General features: G+C 41.8%; 1 protein-coding gene across 1 annotated transcript; it reads left to right on the forward strand.

Annotated features, from left to right (window-relative positions):
• Positions 1-38: 38 nt before the first annotated feature.
• Positions 39-18,805, forward strand: LOC112565158 (integrin beta-1-like). Its single transcript, XM_025240476.1, has 22 exons — positions 39-869; positions 4,442-4,518; positions 5,152-5,271; positions 6,925-7,015; positions 7,709-7,837; positions 8,080-8,176; positions 8,413-8,506; positions 9,147-9,233; positions 9,620-9,700; positions 10,213-10,290; positions 10,475-10,663; positions 11,442-11,521; positions 11,719-11,761; positions 12,206-12,364; positions 12,727-12,863; positions 13,196-13,353; positions 13,602-13,708; positions 14,524-14,616; positions 14,869-14,989; positions 15,467-15,571; positions 16,280-16,446; positions 17,023-18,805. Exons 1-22 carry the CDS (start codon positions 803-805, stop codon positions 17,104-17,106), a joined length of 2,364 nt encoding a protein of 787 aa, XP_025096261.1. The 5' UTR covers positions 39-802; the 3' UTR covers positions 17,107-18,805.
• Positions 18,806-19,481: the final 676 nt, after the last annotated feature.

Genomic DNA, 19,481 nt, shown 5'->3' on the forward strand with positions numbered 1-19,481 from the left:
TATCGGTGGATGGGGGAGAGAAATGAATCTTTTTCTCCTCGTCTAGACAAAAAGATGACACGGAAGCAAGCGTACAGGCCACCGACACTTACGAAGTTCCGAGAGGTCGACGCCTGGAGTTGAGAGTGTGTGTGCGCGCCCGCGCAATGGCGATGCCCGGAAGTAGCACTACGCATGCGCGTGTGTGGTACACAGTGGCCAGGATGTGTGTTTCCTCAACAGCAGAAGACAACGATTCTTGTTTCGTAAAAGGTGCAGTTGCAGTGGATACGCGCTGCTCGAGACATCAGATTGTATAACGTGGGGAGAGCAGCGCTGTGCTAGTCGAGCTGTCATCACTGACGACAGAATTATCATGTCAATACTTCGAGAGACGGCCTGGTAATATTTGAAGCGATGTCAGTGTCGTCTGTAACGGACATCGGAGTAACTCTGAACAGTGCAGTGAAGAAGGTTGTTAAATCTTTGACAAGGTAAGAGCCTAGACTGAACACCCAATCTGCAATAACCGTTTCAAACACATCCTGGTAGTTCCGACGACGAAAGTTTCCAGTTTGTTTTACTGAGGAGGGGGAGAGGAGCTGAAGGCATCATCAATCCAGATAATTACGCCGACGATAAAGGGGAGTCAGTAAGGCTTTAAGCCTCTGAGAAGGATTATTTCCAGTAAGAGATCTTGGAGAAACACCAAGTGACAGGCGGTTCCTTGTCTGGAAAGAGCGTTCTACTCAAAAGGACACGTAGCTGGTGTATCCTGAAGTCCATCACTCATTACATCTCAAGTTTGATCGTCTTAGAAGCAATGAAGTTAAGGAAAGTAATGGTAACCCCGCTTATGGTTGGCTGGATTTTGTTGCTACATCTTCCAGGTGAGTAAACTAATGCTCTTTGTCAAGATTAGCTCTTTACTTCCACCACCCCCTCATCATAGTCGTCGTCGTCATCATCGTCATCATCGTCATCATTTTGTCCTCTCTCGTATGTTTTTCTTCAATCGTGTTAAAATATTGCGAAGAAATTGTGTTTTCAGATTTGAATCGCATATCCTGTTGCTGAAACTCTGGTTGTAGGAAGTCCAGAGCAGACGGCGACCTTCTCCACTGACAAATAATTATTCCCACTGCACTGTGTGTTATGGCACTCACTGACCTTGACATTCATTATGTGCAAATGACTGTTGGTTCGCTCAAATGATGGCTTGTAACATTTTCGCATTAACGGTGCAGTTAAGAAATCCCCTAGCTGTAACAGGACTTACAAAACAACAATTTTTTTAATCATCTGTTAGAAACCAGAGGAGTCTGGTTCAAGTCTTTTGGCTGGCTAAATGACTTAACGGTAGACTATTTACTTACAAGCATTAAAAAATAACGTGAGTGCTGTCAGCAAGATGTATTTGTTTCTCGTACAAATTATTGTTCATTTTTACTCAGAGTATTGCGTGTCTATAGAAAGGTTTCATTTCATATGGTGTTTCAAAGAGAGTTGAGTTGAGCACATCTATAGGACTTGTTGGAGTTAGTTCTGTAAGTCTTTTGTAAGCAGCTATCGATGGCATTCTTTATAATTTATCAAGGAAATTCCTTTTCGAAGTAAGGAAGCTGAGCGAAGAAAATGATTGTGAAATGTGGCACTGACACAACATCTACACTCCACTTGTGTAGTGGACGATCCTGGATCCGTCAAGTCTGAAGAGCACGGCAGGCCCGCCACCTCACTTGAGTGGTCACGTGGTTTCCTGTTTGGTTCATGGCTTGCCCGATAACACGTTGGCCCATCAATGCTCTGGCCTGTTCGTAAACATGCTTGGAGAGGCAGTGGCTGTCGATCAGGACCGAGGAAATGTTCAAGCCACTCATCATTTCCCCCTCCACCCCACACACACAGAGAGGCAGACAGATCACCACATTTATGCTTATGAGACTTGCAAACAGCATCGATGTCATGAAAACAATTTAAGTTTAAATTTAAGTAGCTGAGAAGAGTTTGAAGGATATTTCACGGAGGTTAGTTTTGAGTAACCACTTTAAACCACTTTAGGAGACAGCCTGGCGACCAGCGTGGGTAACGGCTCGCTGACCCGTAGAGTTCACTGCTGGGACTGTGGAGTCCGAGTGTATCACGGCTTGGGATGTAGAGGCGGAGGAGGAGGAGGAGGAGGAGGAGGAGGATATTTCGAAAGCGATTAACTTACGGCTAGAAAAGTAGTCCGCCTAATGTGGAACAAGCCCTGCCCCCACCTTATACCGTATAAAAACTATTGTTCTAACAGAAGTTGTGTCAGATATTTTTCAACAAAACCCTGTGAACTCATTCGTGCCATCTGGTATTCAGATGTCATGATAACATTCGTTTTAGGTCAAAAATTGGCGATCAGCATGTGAGTGCCAGGAATAAAGGAATTGAATAAACTGATTTCATTGTAATCTAGTATCACTAGTAAAATCGTTAGGACTCATGTCTTAACGACACTCATGCTGAATAGGCAAGCTGAAAAACTTCAATGGATAAAAAGGAAGCTGTAACTTGCATGTTTTGATCGAAGTATGCAATTTCCTTGTTAGTCATACACATCTTAACTTACATTACACTTTCATTTTGTACTAGCCTAACAGTATTATATAGTCAGTCTTCACGTTTGTTTTTCTTAAAAAAGAAGCTAAAAAATTCTTAGCTTCCTGGGTTAAAAAAATGACATATACCACAGTAACCTTTTATGTGTCGTCATATTCAACTTCTTCTGTTATTTATTTGTAATCATGGTGCGATAGTTTAAAATACGCAATGGAAGCACAGTATAGCGATAAAAAACCGACTTTGGAATATGATGATCTCAAATATGAAGCTGAGACATTTTGACAAATGTGAAGCATAAATATTCTTGAAACAAATATCTATTATCATGGGAAAACAAGCCAGTGTTTTACTCCAGTATGAGTATCTATAGCTCATTATGTCAATCTGTTTACATCGACAGCGAGAAAATAAAATAAAAATCGGCCTTCTCTCTTGACTCCATATTAGGTAGAGAAGTGGAAGACAGTGACATATCATAGTACAGTAAAAGAAACAACAAAACTGAGCACAATGTCATAGTTGGCGAAAATGTCATAAAATATGACTTACAATATCATGGTAGGAGAAGTAAACATTGTTAAGTTAAGAATGTTGCAGCACATCGTGCTAAGAGAATTTATTAACATCTTAGGAAGTGACGACCATCTTACAAGACATGTCTTCCTCAGGAACACATAACGCCCAAATCTACACGTGATTACCATCTAACCTCTAATGATGATGAGAGTTTAAATTTAGCTGTCAGTAGGTGTGTTTGTGCTAATTATTACTCTTGCTGGTGGTTCGCCCGAGTGAAGTGTGTTCGCACAGGCCATAATCAGCTCTTAATTGTCAGGACCATGAGTCAGTCAAATGGGTTTGCAGTCTAGAATATTCCGACAGCAGCAGGCTACGAAGGCTTTGACGAGGGCAAATTTGAAGTGATTACATAGTCCGAAGGCCTCCTAACTGTATACATGTACTACAATCTTTCAAAATAATAATAATAATAATAATCATCATCATCGTCGTCGTCGTCATTATCAACAACATCGACTTATTTCTGGTATGCGGGGGTCCGCGTCCATTTGTTTTCATATTACTATCAACATCATCATCATAATTCCTGTAATACTGTGTGGTTCCCACCGAGGTGTGGTTCTTACATCCTTATCTTGCTGACTGCATGCGGTATTTCACTGGGCGTAATATTTAGGGGCGTAGGCTAAGTCGGAAGACAGAAAGGATGTATACAGAGCGTGACTTCCACTTGATAAAGACAGGCACTGACTGCTGAATACTGACTGCCTTTTCCTCGTCGGCCACATCGAGTGTCGGCCAACGACTGTTTGGAAGTTAATAGCTGGATTTCCCCTACAAGCAAAAATTGTTTAGTTGTAAACGGTCCTTCGATCACAGAAGAAAATAAAATAAATAAAGAGATTTTGAGACCAATAAATGTTTCGATCTGTGACTGACGGTTCGTACATATGCGTACCGGGAATACAGGGGTGGCCCGATGGCGCAGTGGAAAGATGCTCTGGGGATGGCCAGAGGATTGTGTCTAGCTCGCACGGGATCATCCAGTTCACGTGCGCTTCGCAGTGGTCGTAGTTATGAATAAAGGACAAGTTATTTCTCCATTCAAAGTCGGGAATTCAAGGAAAATCGTCTTCGTAATTAAAATGCGATGCCTAGACCCATCCCACTCTTCGTTTTTCTTTACCTAGGGAATCACAAATACTTAAGAAGAAATTCTACTCAACCTAATGGCATTAACCTTTTCCATTCAACAATGTTCATTTAGACCATTTCGCTGACAATGATGCAAACTATATATACCAGTGTCTGGCACCAATATTTCATTCACTCTTTTATGTTGCAGCGGGCAACACTTGCAGTGGAACCACGTGCGGGCAATGTATCACTTCCGGTTCTGAGTGCGCCTGGTGCGCAGACACGGTGAGTGGTGTCAAAGGTCACAATTAGTGGATTCGCACGTGTCATTACCCGTTCGGTTTACAGGTATCCAGCCATTTTGAATATTTCGAGAACAGGTGTTGTGGTCTTAGTGTAACTTAGCAGCCAACCACAAGGGAAATTACCTTACCAATAGCATATCAGTACAGTCTGACACAATAATAACAATTATTAACCGTGATAAAAGCATTCAACGCTCTGTATGTAGCCCATATGAGCCAGCAAACCTAATCTTTTTCTTCCAAACATGGCATAATAAAAAAATCTGGCTGACCTTGTCACAACGTAAGCACAAAAGAGTTGTTGAAAAGTTCATTATATATTTTATTTCTCGTGTTAAGGTGGTAAATCGGGCAGTGAAACAAGAAATGTAACTTGTCTTCTTTGACTGGACAGAATGGAAACAGAGTTAGGCCTCTTAATAACGTTGAAGGAGCGAAATGTATCACCGTTTGCTAACTTATTTGTCCAGTCTGGTCTCAACCTAAGCTTTGTAAATGCTTATGAACGTTTCCTTTATTACACCGCAATGTAAGCAAGCGTCAGAAAATCTACATTGATACAGATGATGAGAGAGAGAGAGAGAGATTTTTGATGCTGGATTGACTGTTCCAGATTTTTAAAAACTCTTCGTCCAGCTCACGTGACCGCTGTGCCTCTCACAAGGAACTCTTTGAAGCAAACTGCACCCAGATCCAAAACCCTCGCAATGAGGAGGTCATGAGCTACCGACAGGTCAGTCCATTTTGTTTATATTCCTGGTTACCTTTCTGTTCTTATCTGATCGCCCGTCCAACTAGCGCCCCGTGTATCTGTGTTTGCATCCGACTTCTTGATCTTTAGCAAGCCAGCCAACCACCCAGCTAATACACTTCTTTATTTGTCTCATTATTTACCTTGGAAGCTTTCTAGTCTGGCCTCAAAACTCGCCTCTTAGACAAGCATCTTTCACAATCCAGTAAACTCTTCTGCTCGCTCGTCACTTCATCTTCTTCCATGCACGGCGTTCATCATGATGATGATGATTATTGTTATTGTTGCTGTTCAGTGTCTAATTAAAAGCTGACAATGATATATCTCTGAAAGGAAGTGAATCTAAGAAACCTAGGAAGGCGAAGGAAACCTACGCCCACCATAAGACTTCCTAGGAAGCGTCTGTCTAGAGCAGGGGTCACCAATCTTTTTGACACAGAGTAACTTCAAGGGTATTGGTCAATACTGAGGAACTACTTGCTTGATACAAACTTACTGAGTAACATTGTAACAGGACGAACGTACACTTACCTTGCATACGCACGATGTATCACACACACAACGCTTGACGAGCCCGCGCTGATGACGATGGGGATGAAGAGATTTGTCGTTAAATCGAGTCGAAGAGGCAAAAGTTCAGAGGAATGTCACTGAGAGAGTCATAGAGAAAATGGCGGACAAGACCCACCCCTGGCTATTTTTAGAGCAACTGCTTTTCTCTTATATATGACGTCTTTTTTTGCTTCAAGTGACGTGGAACAAATGACGCACACATGACGTCAGGCACGAGACATCGTACACGAGACAATACGAGACCTGCCACCTCTCACTTCAAACACACGATAGTGTAGACAGGTCAGGTGTCAACGTACCCCGCGGGCCACACACAGGGTGCATGCTGGCGACTAGGTACCCGCGGGCCACACACGGTGCACGCTGGCGGCTAGGTACCCGCGAACAACGGGGTCTAGAGTACGGAGTGACCGAGCATAACAAAGTACGTGGAAGGGAAGTAATTGCAGAGAGATAGGCTGGACGTGTGGCCTCAAAATGGCGAAAAGCTAGAGTTGCAATGTTTTGTTATTATATACGAAACTTTACTGGCAACGAGTGAAGCTCCCTGTGCTAAATAAAGTGTAATCTCAGGCTGAGATTTATGGACAGAGAAGTGTGCAGGGGCAGCAGCATTGTTCTGAACTCTGCAAGCGCACGAGCCGGTCAACGTATAAACCCTGCAAACAGTTGCATTGGTCGAGTCGCAAAGGAACTGATGCAGAGACAAGAGTACATATGTATGCGATAGAATGCTCGCAGTCTTGTAAGAGGATGATGATGGAAATGGGGTTGTAAAAGACTAACAGTAGAGACTTTTGCTAGGGGTCCTGCTCAAGGAAAAGGTGTGTGTTCCGTGCATGTTAAGTATTCAAGGTGGGTAGGTGGCGGATTTGGAAGGGGAGAAAGTTCCATTGTTTTGCTGTACAGTAGCTGGTCAGACGAGTGAAGGGTTCTGGATGGGATGTATGGGGAAAGAAGCTGTCGGTTTTTTTTTTCTTAACGGGAGAGAAAGTTTATATCGTTTAACAGCAGTATTTGTTATTGTCAACACCATCACCAAAATCGTTTCCTTGGCGACAGGATCGGCAAGTGACAGATGGATCGGACGGGACAGGTAATGATGCCATACAGCTGCAGCCACAGGCCATGAGGGTCCGGATCAGACCGAATGGTGAGTGTTATCACGTGACCTAAAAGCCCCTGATTTGCATTAAAGACATGTCGAACCCGAGGGTCTTTAAACTATTATAGAATTGTTCATGCAACAAGCATTTTAAGGGACAATCATCTGCGCTTGATATGTAAAATTCTTAATTAATTTGAACAAAAAACAAGCATTTTTGTAATAAATACTTAAATTGTCAAATCTGTTCACCTTTTGAAGCTGAATTTGAGCTGGTCCGTTAGCGTTATGGTAAATTGCTTGACATGTTTGCCACAAGGACAACATATTCAGGGTTCAGGGCTGAGACTCATGGGATGTCTCAAGTCAGACGAAGTTTTTCAGCTAAAAGGTTTAGAAGTCACATACCCTGATTTACTTGTTATAAATCGTTTGCGCATGCATCAGACCTAACCTTGCCTATCCCATACACGAATAAAAAAAGAAGCTACAATTATATTATGGACGACATTGTTTACAGGTGTTTACACAGAAACCATTTTTGTGACTGTTGTTAAAACTACATCGCATTTCTCTAGTTTATTGGTTCACCAAAAGGTTCCAATATAGGACAATGAAATAGAAAGAATTGGATTGAACCGTTGAATTGTTTGTGTACTGCATGTGTGGTAGGTTGTCAGCATGAAAACATTAATAGTAATTAGTTAATAGTTTTTGAATTGTTTTCTTGCTTGTTGCTAGATGAATTCCGTACTCGTGTGACATTTCGTCCTGCCAACAACTTCCCCGTGGACCTGTACTTTCTGTTCGATGTGTCTCGCACCATGAACGACTCCATTGAAGAACTCTCTAAGCTCGCCAGCGACATAGGTTGGTGTAGTCATGTTCTCTGAGCATCTACAGTGTGATAGGAGAGCCTCTACCCCTGAGTGAGGGAAACAATAGAATAACTTTCTATCGGCAAATGTCACGGTAGATGACAGCTAATAAGATTATCTGAAATGTTAGGCACGATGCGTGTATGCTTGCATGCTTGTGTGTGTGTGTGTGTGTGCAGTTAGTGAAGCTCATATTGAGACTATTGTGTACTCATGCACTTGCGTGGTGTGCAGCTGAAGAGATTAACAGCATCTCCACAAACTATCGAATGGGGTATGGGACTTTCCAAGACAAAGTCATCTTGCCATTTACCAACACTCACCCTGCGAAGTAAGTCACCGACTTTGTTCTTTTCTTATTTGAACCCCCGCACTCCATGTTGTTTAACGTTTACGCTCGCGAGATCTCTTGATTATCTTTGGGATAGTAATTACCAAGTGTAGCTATTTTCATTGCCTTTAATTGTAAGTAATTTGCATTGAAAGTACCTTTAGCAGCAGTTGTATGAATTACTGCTTACTGAACTGACTAATGACAGTCTGTTACCTGTGTGTGTTCGTGCGCAGGTTGGCGAACCCATGTACCCAAAGGGAGCCTTGTAGCCCCGCGTTCTCCTTCCGACACGAGCTGCCCATGACCAAAGATTTGAAGAGCTTTGCGGTAGGTTCGGGTGGATAGATGGGTGGTCAGAGCACCTGTCAGGGCCAGAGGAGCGCGCAGTACTAGTTCGACTGCCATGTGGGGAAGCATGTTTTCTCACTCCTTTGACCAAGCTTTTCGGGATGGCTACCTTCATACAGGCATAATTCTCTTGTCTGAGATGCTGAAACCTTTACACCATCTTGGTCGCTCATGCGAGCCTCCGGCTTTTGCCTCTCAAAGCAGACGACACAAATTTGCAAACCGCTTCCCTTCTCTGACCCCATTCCCCCTTTCCCCCCAGCACCTAGAACGCCTTGGTTCGAAGCTTTCATTAAAGCCAAAGACCTGACTTTTTCATGAATAGCTTCAGCAGATGGTGTTCACCTCCTCTTTCCACTTCTCCCTCTTCGTTTAATTTTTGTAGTTTATAGCTTGGTAGTTGGGCTTCTCGAGCTGTTCTTTTGTTATACAAATGCTTTATTATGATTATTATGATTATCATTGTTGTTGTTATGATGATGATGATGATGATGATGATGATGATGATGATGATGATGATGATGATGATGATTGATGAATAGTAGTTGATAGCTTCAGTCTCGGAATTATTTGAGCACCTGTCACGTGATTAGCGACTGAATGAGATTGGTTGTTACAGAATGCAGTAAAGCAATCGCACATCACGGGCAACATCGACAGACCGGAAGGTGGCCTGGACGCCATGATGCAGGCCATCGTGTGCAAGGTACAGGTCTTCATCTTGAGGCCACGCTGATGGCGTGAGCTGTGATTAGTTGCTGCTCATCCATGAGACGAGCTCTAATTAGCTGCTGTTTGTTAATGAGGGGATACACCTAGTTATCTAACTGTAAAAAGAGAATTTAACAGAATTTTATCCCCTTTTAGATTTACATTTGTAAGTTAATATATTAAATAACAATAAAAGAGGAGAGGGCTACGCCACGCCTTGTTAAACGAAGCATGTGCGATTTTGGATAACAAGCACATAACCTCTGGAAAGAAAAGACAGTTGTTTAACGATTTGCCCCTCACATAAATTTTAGCAGGCATATATATATGCAATAATCTATATAGAGAAATGATCTCTACGATTGATGTGTTGTTTTTCAGACGGTTGGCTGGAGAGAAAACAGCAGGCAGCTGATTATTTTTGGATCAGATGCTCGCATGCACTTTGCTGGAGACGGAAAGGTGAGCGCGCATGCACACACACACACACACTTTATTGATAAGGTCCATTTTAAGACAACAACAACAACAACAACAACAACAACAACAACAACAGCAAACATGGTGATTATAAACTAAAATGTTAATACTGTTCTGTAAAATCTACCACAACAACATTATCACTATACATGAAAGCAACACCAGATGATAATTGTAGTTGGCTGTGACCCAGAGGGCATTCATCTATCAAAGTATGTGAGACTGACGTATATCTGAGACAAATAAATACAAAATGCAGTTCGAATTCATCAGTATGGCAGAATGGACATAGCAAAGAGCACTGTTGAGTACAGTAACGAAGTTTATGACAGTTTAATTCAGTTATCCCTAATCTAAACTTACTTAATTCCATTTTTAAAGCTAATATGTTTAATGTCTAAGAAGTACATATTCTAATAAATGATTAATTTCAACGCACTGTAGAGAGAGAAAATTTGGCTCCTGTTAATCTTATCATTATTTTCCGTCTACAGCTGGCGGGTCTGGTTACCCCCAACGATCGCAGCTGTCACCTTGACGACGGAAAAATTGATTCCAAGGCGGAAGAACAGGTACGCAAGTTTCTTAATATTTAGAAATATTTCATGTATATATCGGGACATTTTTGGGTAGGAGAGGGGGAGTTTATAAGAACAAAGTATACGTCAGGTTTTGCTTGAAAACGTACCCAACAAAAGAATTAAGCTCCAGACAATGGCACAGGGATAAATCCAGAATCGTGTGTGGTTGTTGCAGGACTACCCATCAGTCGGACAAATTGCTTATGAGCTTGATCGCTCGAAAAAGTTTGTCATCTTCGCCGTCAGCAAACCCGTCTACCCCGAGTACCAGCGGCTGCAGACGCAGGTGCCGCGGTCGTCGGCAAACATTTTGCAGACTGGGAAAGATTCTAATGTTGTGCAGATCGTCCGTGATACTTACAGGGTATGCCAGTCCTCGGATGCATGTGAAAGTCCCATGATCGTTTACAGGGTTTGCGACCTCTCTTTCTCTTTCCGATGTTTTATCAGAAAAAAGTCCCACACATACATTGCATGCCATCTTTTCCACATACAGGTAAAGGTCCAATACATACCAATAACGGTCCAATACAGGTGTGCCATCTTTTCTACAGACAGGGTAACAAAGATTTAGCAATCGCACTTAACTGAAAGTGGTTCACAATCTCTAACGCCGCCATTAGCCTTCCCTGAAAGAAAGATAATGTCTTCGTTCGCTGGTCTGCAGACTGCTTCCTGAGATCGGATTTCGACAGAAAATATTTCCACTGTAAAATTGTTAAGAAAGGGGAGGTAACCGAAGTAACATGGGGAACCTTCAGATGATGGTGTGGAAGCTGGGATGTTACAGTATACACAGTAAATATGGTTACATGTCAACACTTGCAATCCTCAGTGTAGAGGGGGCAGGAGGCTTGGCATGGTCTACTGCTCTTCCCTTTATACCTATGGAGCCCTGCCGTGAACTCACCTGCGACACATGCACGCGTGTGATGTCAAAGCATAATCTCTATAATTGGTTAATTAATTATTATCAGAGCAGTAGAATTATAATAAGCTAGAATGAAGTAAGAAGCTTTTATAAGTAACCATGGTATACATTCTTTATATGTGTTTGTGTACATATGCTGTATGTCGGCGTGTGTGTGTTTTGTGTGAACTGCATTGTACGCAGTGCTATTTATAGCATTTACAATGTTCAGAACATGACAAAAGGAGCTGAACTGGAATACAAAACTTCTTCTGAACTCCTCGAAGTCAGGATTGAACCACAGTGTGCAAAGTAAGTGATTGGCGCTATTCCTCTGTCCTTAACGATGTGTTTTATCTTTTCACTATGTTCTCTTTGTTCATTTTACATTTCTCTGATGTTAGCGACGAGTTTGCACTATTACTTCTATCTCAGTGTCGAGTTATGTCTCTTCGTCAAAGTGTCGAAAATGAGGAACATGAACATGAAAAGACTCATCTCTGTTGCAGACGAGAGGGAAAGCGCTGTACTGAGGTGACAATTGGACAACCGGTAAGATCAGCTGACCTGTCAACCAATTTTAAATAGCTTACAGAAGGAAAGTATCAGTATTATATTCCAGAAATCGTATTCAGAATATCTTCATGAAGATAAAGAGAGAGAGATATTGTGTGCGCACGCGCTGGGGTGTCTTCGTCTTTGCTGTGAACAGATAGCAGCTTCGGTTTGAGGGTCATTTGTTGTATATTATCATCGGGATCATAAAAGAAATATTTCTATTACAATCAGTCTGTGGTAGTTCGTTAAGACACGTTAAAGAAATTCACTTCTTGCGTGCCATGGACAGGACGACGTTTGTACCTGATAACTACCTGGGAACTGTAAATCCTTCTCGAAAGTGTAAGTCGGTAAGAACTGTTAATCGTTTTCGTATAGTGTAGGTCTGTATGTAAGAACACTTTCAATATCATATCAGCAGCAATTATTTTCTTGCAGATCGATTTTGTTATTTACATACGGGTACTTTCCTGCCCTAAGAGAGAGTCAGATCGAATTCAAACGGTCATAGTAGCACCCAGCGACTTTCTGCAGGATCGCCTGAACATCACCGTCGAAATCATCTGCAACTGCGGGTGCGAGATCAACGCCACTCGGGTGAGTCCACCTCCTGGCCTCTGGGAAGTACATTGCTAATGGACTGCTGACTCGGCCACGTGACCAGGTCTCTGTGTTGGCGCGAGGGACCAGCCACGTTCGATTTAGTCTGTGCACGCACCGAGGCTAATCGACTTAATGTTTATCGAATTTACATTTTCTCCCAGTGAAATTGTTTTCTGTCAACTGAGAACGAAATGTTTATTTACCTCAGAAACGTGATTGCTGTAGCTTAGCTACTGCGATGCTTTCTTCACAAACTTTAAAACTGTCTTTAACAGAAAATTACTTTTTATACCAATCAACCTAGGCGCCTCTGTAAAGGGAGGAGTGAAAATGATTTTTTGCTGTACCACGTGCAGACACCCAGCGATGAGTGTAGCTATGGCAACGGCACGCTGGTGTGCGGCGTGTGTGACTGTGACCCGGGGCGGTCGGGTAGCACGTGTGAGTGCGGAGTGAATGAGGAGGAGGAACATCTGGAGGACAACAGCTGCACGTGAGTTGCTGGCATCTCTGGTGCTCGCTTCAAGTGATTTGATACGACTGATTATATCGTATCCTACAATAAATGGATGTTGTGAGGTGCTAAGTTGATAAGGTAGATGTTGTGAGATGCTAAGTTGATAAGACAGATGTTGTGAGGTGCTAAGTTGATAAGGCAGATGTTGTGAGGTGCTAAGTTGATAAGGTAGATGCTGTGAGGTGCTAAGTTGATAAGGTAGATGTTGTGAGATGCTAAGTTGCTAAGGTAGATGTTGTGAGGTGCTAAGTTGATAAGGCAGATGTTGTGAGGTGCTAAGTTGATAAGACAGATGTTGTGAGGTGCAGACCAGGCGGCAATTCATCGGCGGTACCCGAGTGTAACGGCCCGCAGGTAGGACGCTGCGTGTGTGGCGAGTGCATCTGTAACCCCGGCTACAGCGGCCGCTACTGTGAATGTAACGACATGGCCTGCGCCGCCTCCGAGAACGGCAAGGTGTGCGGAGGTAGGAGGCTCCATATTTTCTTAATTTCCTCTTAAAATCCATCTTCAGCTGTAACACGTGCTGTAAGCTTGACGCACACTGAAAGTTTGACGAGTGCTGTAAGTTTGACGAGTGCTGTAAGTTTGACGCGAGCTGTAAGTTTGACGCGTGCTGTAAGTTTGACGCGAGCTGTAAGTTTGACGCGTGCTGTAAGTTTGACGAGTGCTGTAAGTTTGACGAGTGCTCTAAGCTTGATGCATGTCTTGCAGGTAACGGGGCGTGTCGCTGCGGCAAGTGCGAGTGTGACGTCGACTACACTGGACACACCTGTACATGTCCACTGTCCAACTCCACTTGCATCGACACCAGCAACACAGTCAGTTACATCCCTTTCTATCATCTAGCAGCACAAACGTCTGCTTTTCTCTAATCTTTAATCTATAATCACAGCCACCTCATGATAACATTTCTTACATCTGTCATCACAGCCATTCCCATCACAGTTCTCTCATCTACCATCTCTCATCTAACAACGAACCCACCTTTATATATTATTTCTTTTATATATAAAATGACAGCCCACCTTTTCTTAATCGATCATCACAGCCATTCCCTAAATATCAGTTCTTTCATCTACCTAAACAGCGGTCTCACCTTTATACACTATTTTGGGTATTTTATATATAGTCACACCCCACTTTTCCCTTACCGGTCATCACAGCCATTCCCTAAATATAATTTCTGTCATCTACTGTAAACCTAGCCGTCCCTTATATACATTTATTTTGTATATCACTACAGCAACTTCTCCCCCTCCTCCCTTCTATAATCACTTCCTTCACATAAATACTATTTATCATCTAAGCTTTCCTCTGACCGTTTATTTCATACATCATCACAGCGACCCACTCTTCCTCTGTCATCTATCGTCGCAATTCCCTCTCTTAGAAAAACTGTCATTGCACGTTCAACTCTCAATGTTTATACATTGTGTGCACGTTCAGTGACAAATCGATTTCTGCATTGTGGTGTGTGAGAGAGAGGGAGAGCGACAGTCCATTTTAAAATCTTTTACTTCACTATATTATATGCATTCTTATCTTTACAGTGCAACTGTTAGTGTAAAGTTTCTTGATTCTTGTTCGTCGATAACGTGGAAGTGTAATGACTAATCTTCTTTTGCTCTCCAAGGCTGATAAGGTCTGTTCCGGCCATGGAGTGTGTGAGTGTGGAAGCTGCAAGTGCGAGCGCGGCTACAGTGGAAAATACTGCGCCGAGTGTCCTGTAAGTATGAATAATCCTCCTGCTCCTCCTCCCACACACACGAACATTCGTGAATATACACACACCTCTGTTTTGTCTTATTGTTTAGAAATACTTTGAGTGTGTAGGGTGATTGAGTGAATGTGGCTATATATATATTTCTAAATTATAAGATAGTACTGCAGGGTATTGCAGTTTGTTTCCTCTGACACGTCTCAAGAAAATCGGTTGTGATGTGTCAGGGTGAGCACTATTTTCCCCTCTCTTTGACAGCTCTGTGGAAAGACGGTGTGTGAAGTCAACTGGGAGTGCGTTCGCTGCAACATCGACAAGCCCGACGCTCCAGCATGTCCAGAAAATTGTCCTCCGGTGACCAAAGTTCTCGACATCGACGGTGAGTGCATTGTGCACACGTCTCCTCACAAACGTCCCCTCATCCCATACACACAAACGTCACCCAGAAGATGTCAGTCCATAAACTATCTTGTACTCCACAACAGAGAATGCCCACAGATGAACAGATATCAAAATCAGACCAGAACTAGTCCATCCCCAACATGAGGACATTTACCATATGGCAAGCCATCGGCAGTTAATAAGTGGACCTGTGTTCGCGTGCGTGGGTGTGTGCTTCCATACATTGTTTCGTTCAATCTTGACTCAAATATTAAACTTAAAAACAAGTACATATTTTTAACACTGTGTTACAGCATGGCATTTCACGACTTGCAACACATCCGGAAATTAACTCAGGATCATCTACCCGTAAACAGCTGTATTTACTGTTGGAGATCAGTAACACACCTAAATCTTGAACCAAAAACTCTATTATTTATTGATTTATTTATTGGTATATTTATTTATTTTGTAGGCAGCACTCCGGGTGTTTGTCCAGAGCACATTGACTCTTGCCTCATCCACTATTCCATTCAAGACACCGAAGGCAACATCACCATTCGTATGCAAGACCAACCTGGTAGGTTATTGATGTCAAAGTGTTCAGATAAAGTGTCGTAGATATAAGCAGAGGTAACATTACCCCAGGGTTAGCTAGGAACGGGAGCTTTAGGGGGGTCCTGTAACTGGAGGAGATCGGTCAACTGATGGACAGGTCATACACATAGACAGCTGCGGCTACAGAGAGCTTGCAAAGGCTGTTGATTGAGATTCGACTGAGGAGAAGCAAATCCAGGGATAGCTTTGGGTTAGTATTCACGAAGCCCATTTACTTAGCCTAAACAGCGGTTATAGCCCCATCTTTATGGCCTCAGGTAGTCAGTTACCAGCAGCCAGTTTATCGATATGTTGGTAAATATGATCGGGATTTAGTTCAACAGAAATAAAAACAGAAGATTAAGATAAACAAATAAATATCGGTCAATGTTTAATATATCTTAAACTGTTTTGTCAAAGCTATATTTTACAGCCTACACTCCATTTTTAGACAAGGTCTGCATTTGGCGAAGTTAGCGGCATTCCCCTCTCTTGTCATTTATCCGCCAAGGCCTGTAGTTTCAGTCAAATATAAACTAAGGTATACATTAAGGTATGTTAGCAATTGTCTATTGAAAGCACCAGTTCATTTAGGGAATATGCGAGAAGCAGATTCGCACTCGACTTTTGAAGTTGGTCCTTAGAATTTATCTACAAAACAGTACATACTTTGATGATGTTGTGACTGCAGTTTGCCCGAAAGACATCAACCTGTGGATTGTGGTTGGAGGTGTGGTAGGGGGAGTGGTGTTGGTGGGGCTGCTGCTGCTGATGCTGTGGAAGATCTTGACGCTGATGTTCGACAAAATGGAGTATGCGCGCTTCGAGAAGGAACTTCAGAAACCCAACTGGGCCAGGGTAGGTATCTCAGCCGGGTAGGGGACCACAAAGGATTACAGGGCAGGGGTGTAATTGAACCAGGGAGGTATTCCCACCTTTGTCATCGTGTTTGTGAAATGTATGTATTGTATGTTTCTTGCTCATGCAATATATATCTGAGAGTGCATGATATAAATATATGCATGTGTGTGTATATCTGTGTACCAATGTATGTGCTACTGCTTACTTCTACACATGGATGGACGAAGATTAAATATTCTGTGGTTTATGTTTTGTCTGACTGGAATAGTAGTTTAGCATTGTGAATAATTGATTTCACAAAGTGCTTTCACCTTCATTCTCTAAGGGAACAGTCTGTTAATCCATCAATCATCAATTCACCATTGCAACCAGCAATCATGCATCCACCCTCAATCATTCCAACAACCCATCAACCAACATCCATCTTCAAAATGAAATGGCGACTGATGGACGATAGGCTGTCTTCGCTGGACAGAGCTCGTGTGTCCGTTGCAGCCATGAATATGGATATTCATGATGTGCATACAGTTGTCATTAATTCAGGAGTAAAGTGTGTTTTGTTGTTTATTGCAGGAAAACAACCCTTTATACAAGGAGGTTACCACCACGTACCACAACCCTACCGTCGATCCGGGACCTGGCACGGAAGACTTTTGACATTTCCGGGGAGACGATTGATTCATTCAGGCTCACAATCATTGTCCGAAGCAGTGCGATTGTATTTTACGTGCGTGCGTGTGTCTGTGTGTGTGCATGTGTTCGACATTATTCGGATTATGCCGCAGTTCTTTGATCGTCCTAGAACAACCACTACAGAGAAGATTATAAAAAAGTTCTTTGTTTGTTTGTTTGTTGTTTGTTTGTTTGTTTGTTTGTTTGTTTTGGTCCATGAGGGGTGCAAGAAACATCTAGCGTGAAGCTGCGCTGCCTTTCAAATTCATGTCACTTGATTTATTTCCATGTGGAATACAGTACATGACCACTTTTTGTAAGATCGTGCATGTTGGTATGTATCTGTCTAAATATTAGACCTTGTGCTGGTCTTATAAAGACAGCTACACTGACGTGAGTGTTCTTAAAAGGTGTTTGGGAATGTGGAGTAATATTAAAATATAAGTGCACTTAGTCATATGAAAGGTTTTACCCACATACATAAAACACACACACAAGCGCATGCTCACACATGTATTATTAAGATGTCTCATCCAAATTCTATTAACATAAACTGCCTTGCACAATTATGCTAGTATGTAATGTCTTTAATAAGTTGTACAGCTACATATAGAATTCGTAAACGCTTCAGAATATTTTTATGAAACATTTAAACATGTACGTGTGTGTGTGCAGAAATATAACTGAAATTTGAAATATGATCTTGTAAAGTTCTATATGCATTGTACTACTTTCCCGTTTAACTTTGTCTTTATTTTGCTGCTCATGAATGATCAGTTATGTGCCAAATCTTATGACAGTCTATGTCAGTAGTTGGTCTTAAAGTATTGTATTTAGACTAATGTATTATTCAGAGTGTACCTTTGTGTTATGGATTATGTACGGATTGTTTTTGTGAAGGCAGTAGATGTATTTGCTGTATCATAATCTTCTGTCATAACTACTGCTTAATGTCTTCTACGACAGTCATAATTTGCTTTGTATGGACTATTGTAACCTGTGGAGATAATGTTTAATACTTGGGTGATAACAAGTACACCGGTAATTCAATGTGTGGGTGCGTGCGTGTGTGTGTGTGTGTGTGTGCTGCCATATCTTTAGCGGATCCTTCCGAAGCATTCTTAATGCCTGAACTGTTTGTTTTCTGTCATGTCATTTTATGTATGTGATATTTACTATCAGATTTTCACCCAGCATCGCTCTGTTGGGTGCATATTAGCGACCGCTGCCCACTGGTCTGAAACTAATATTAAAGTTGGCGAGTGTTCATAGTGGAATTCCTGAGGCAATACTATTCAAACATTTTGAAGACACACTCACTGTATTTCGATTTTTTTAACTGTCAGTGTAACATGCTTTTTGCTATCTTGAAATGCTTTAGTTCTCCGAAGTTAAAACTGAGGAGTAAGATTTTAGTCTGAATATATTTCGTTTTTTTTTTTAAAGAGCTAGTGATAGTATGGCTGGCTGGCAGCTTAAGCAGGCAGAGATTATCGAGTAATTGTAGATACATGCTAATTATTATACAACCTTTTACTCATCCCCCATTATCTGACTTTCGGCATTGGATCTTTCTCAATAAATATTCGTCTCTGCGTCAGTATTTTCTGCATTGCCTTAGTTCTTCCTGTTTTCCGGCATTAAAAGTTCAGCTATTAACAATAAAACGCTTTTTAAATTGGGATTCCGCTTTGTTTTATCAATCATGTTGATCCATAATAATCAGTAAATCAAATAAGACTTATACTTTTTTTATCTACCACAAAACTGAGATATTCCAATTTTGGACACCCAGTAAGAATCATCTGTTGTCGAGGATAGTTCTCACAATCATTCGTCACATTTTCTACCCCAGTCTTATCTTCTCCCTGCCACGTGCCCGGCTAAAAGTAAACCAGTCGATACACATCGACCGTGCATGCTCTTGCGACACGCACAGCATCACCATGACCCCGTAAACTGCCGGGTGGCCTGGGATTTGGCTAATGGGGGCTAACAGACAATACGCACACTAAGGGAAGAAACAAATGTTTGAGGTGAAACATCAATTTGTGCTTGTCTCCCTTGTTTGATTCATTAGCGCTGAAATTCATTACATTAAAAGCAAACAAAAGTCCTATTCAAACCGTACATTTCACACATTTTTGCGGAATGTATCTATCTTAACTCTGGAAGACGTCTATCGTACTTGAATTTACAGATTTTTCACTTAAAAACCAATTAAATTATGCCTTCAGATAATGCCCGGTAGTATTTGAATACTGAAGAACTAAAATTTGTAAATTTAAAAATTATATTTGAAAATTAAATATCCCCGATAAGAGATCAGAGAAAAGTTGCTTCATGTTTTCGTTTGTATA

The sequence above is a fragment of the Pomacea canaliculata genome, linkage group LG5 (assembly GCF_003073045.1).
Source record: "Pomacea canaliculata isolate SZHN2017 linkage group LG5, ASM307304v1, whole genome shotgun sequence".
Taxonomy (NCBI): domain Eukaryota; kingdom Metazoa; phylum Mollusca; class Gastropoda; order Architaenioglossa; family Ampullariidae; genus Pomacea; species Pomacea canaliculata.

Bases quoted from the DNA above. Each gene is read 5' to 3' on its own strand.
- LOC112565158 (XM_025240476.1), top strand. From the start codon at position 803: ATGAAGTTAAGGAAAGTAATGGTAACCCCGCTTATGGTTGGCTGGATT. The intron at 5,272-6,924 runs GTCAGTCCATTT...CCTTGGCGACAG, and splicing joins AGGTCATGAGCTACCGACAG to GATCGGCAAGTGACAGATGG. The intron at 10,664-11,441 runs GTATGCCAGTCC...TACAATGTTCAG, and splicing joins TCGTCCGTGATACTTACAGG to AACATGACAAAAGGAGCTGA.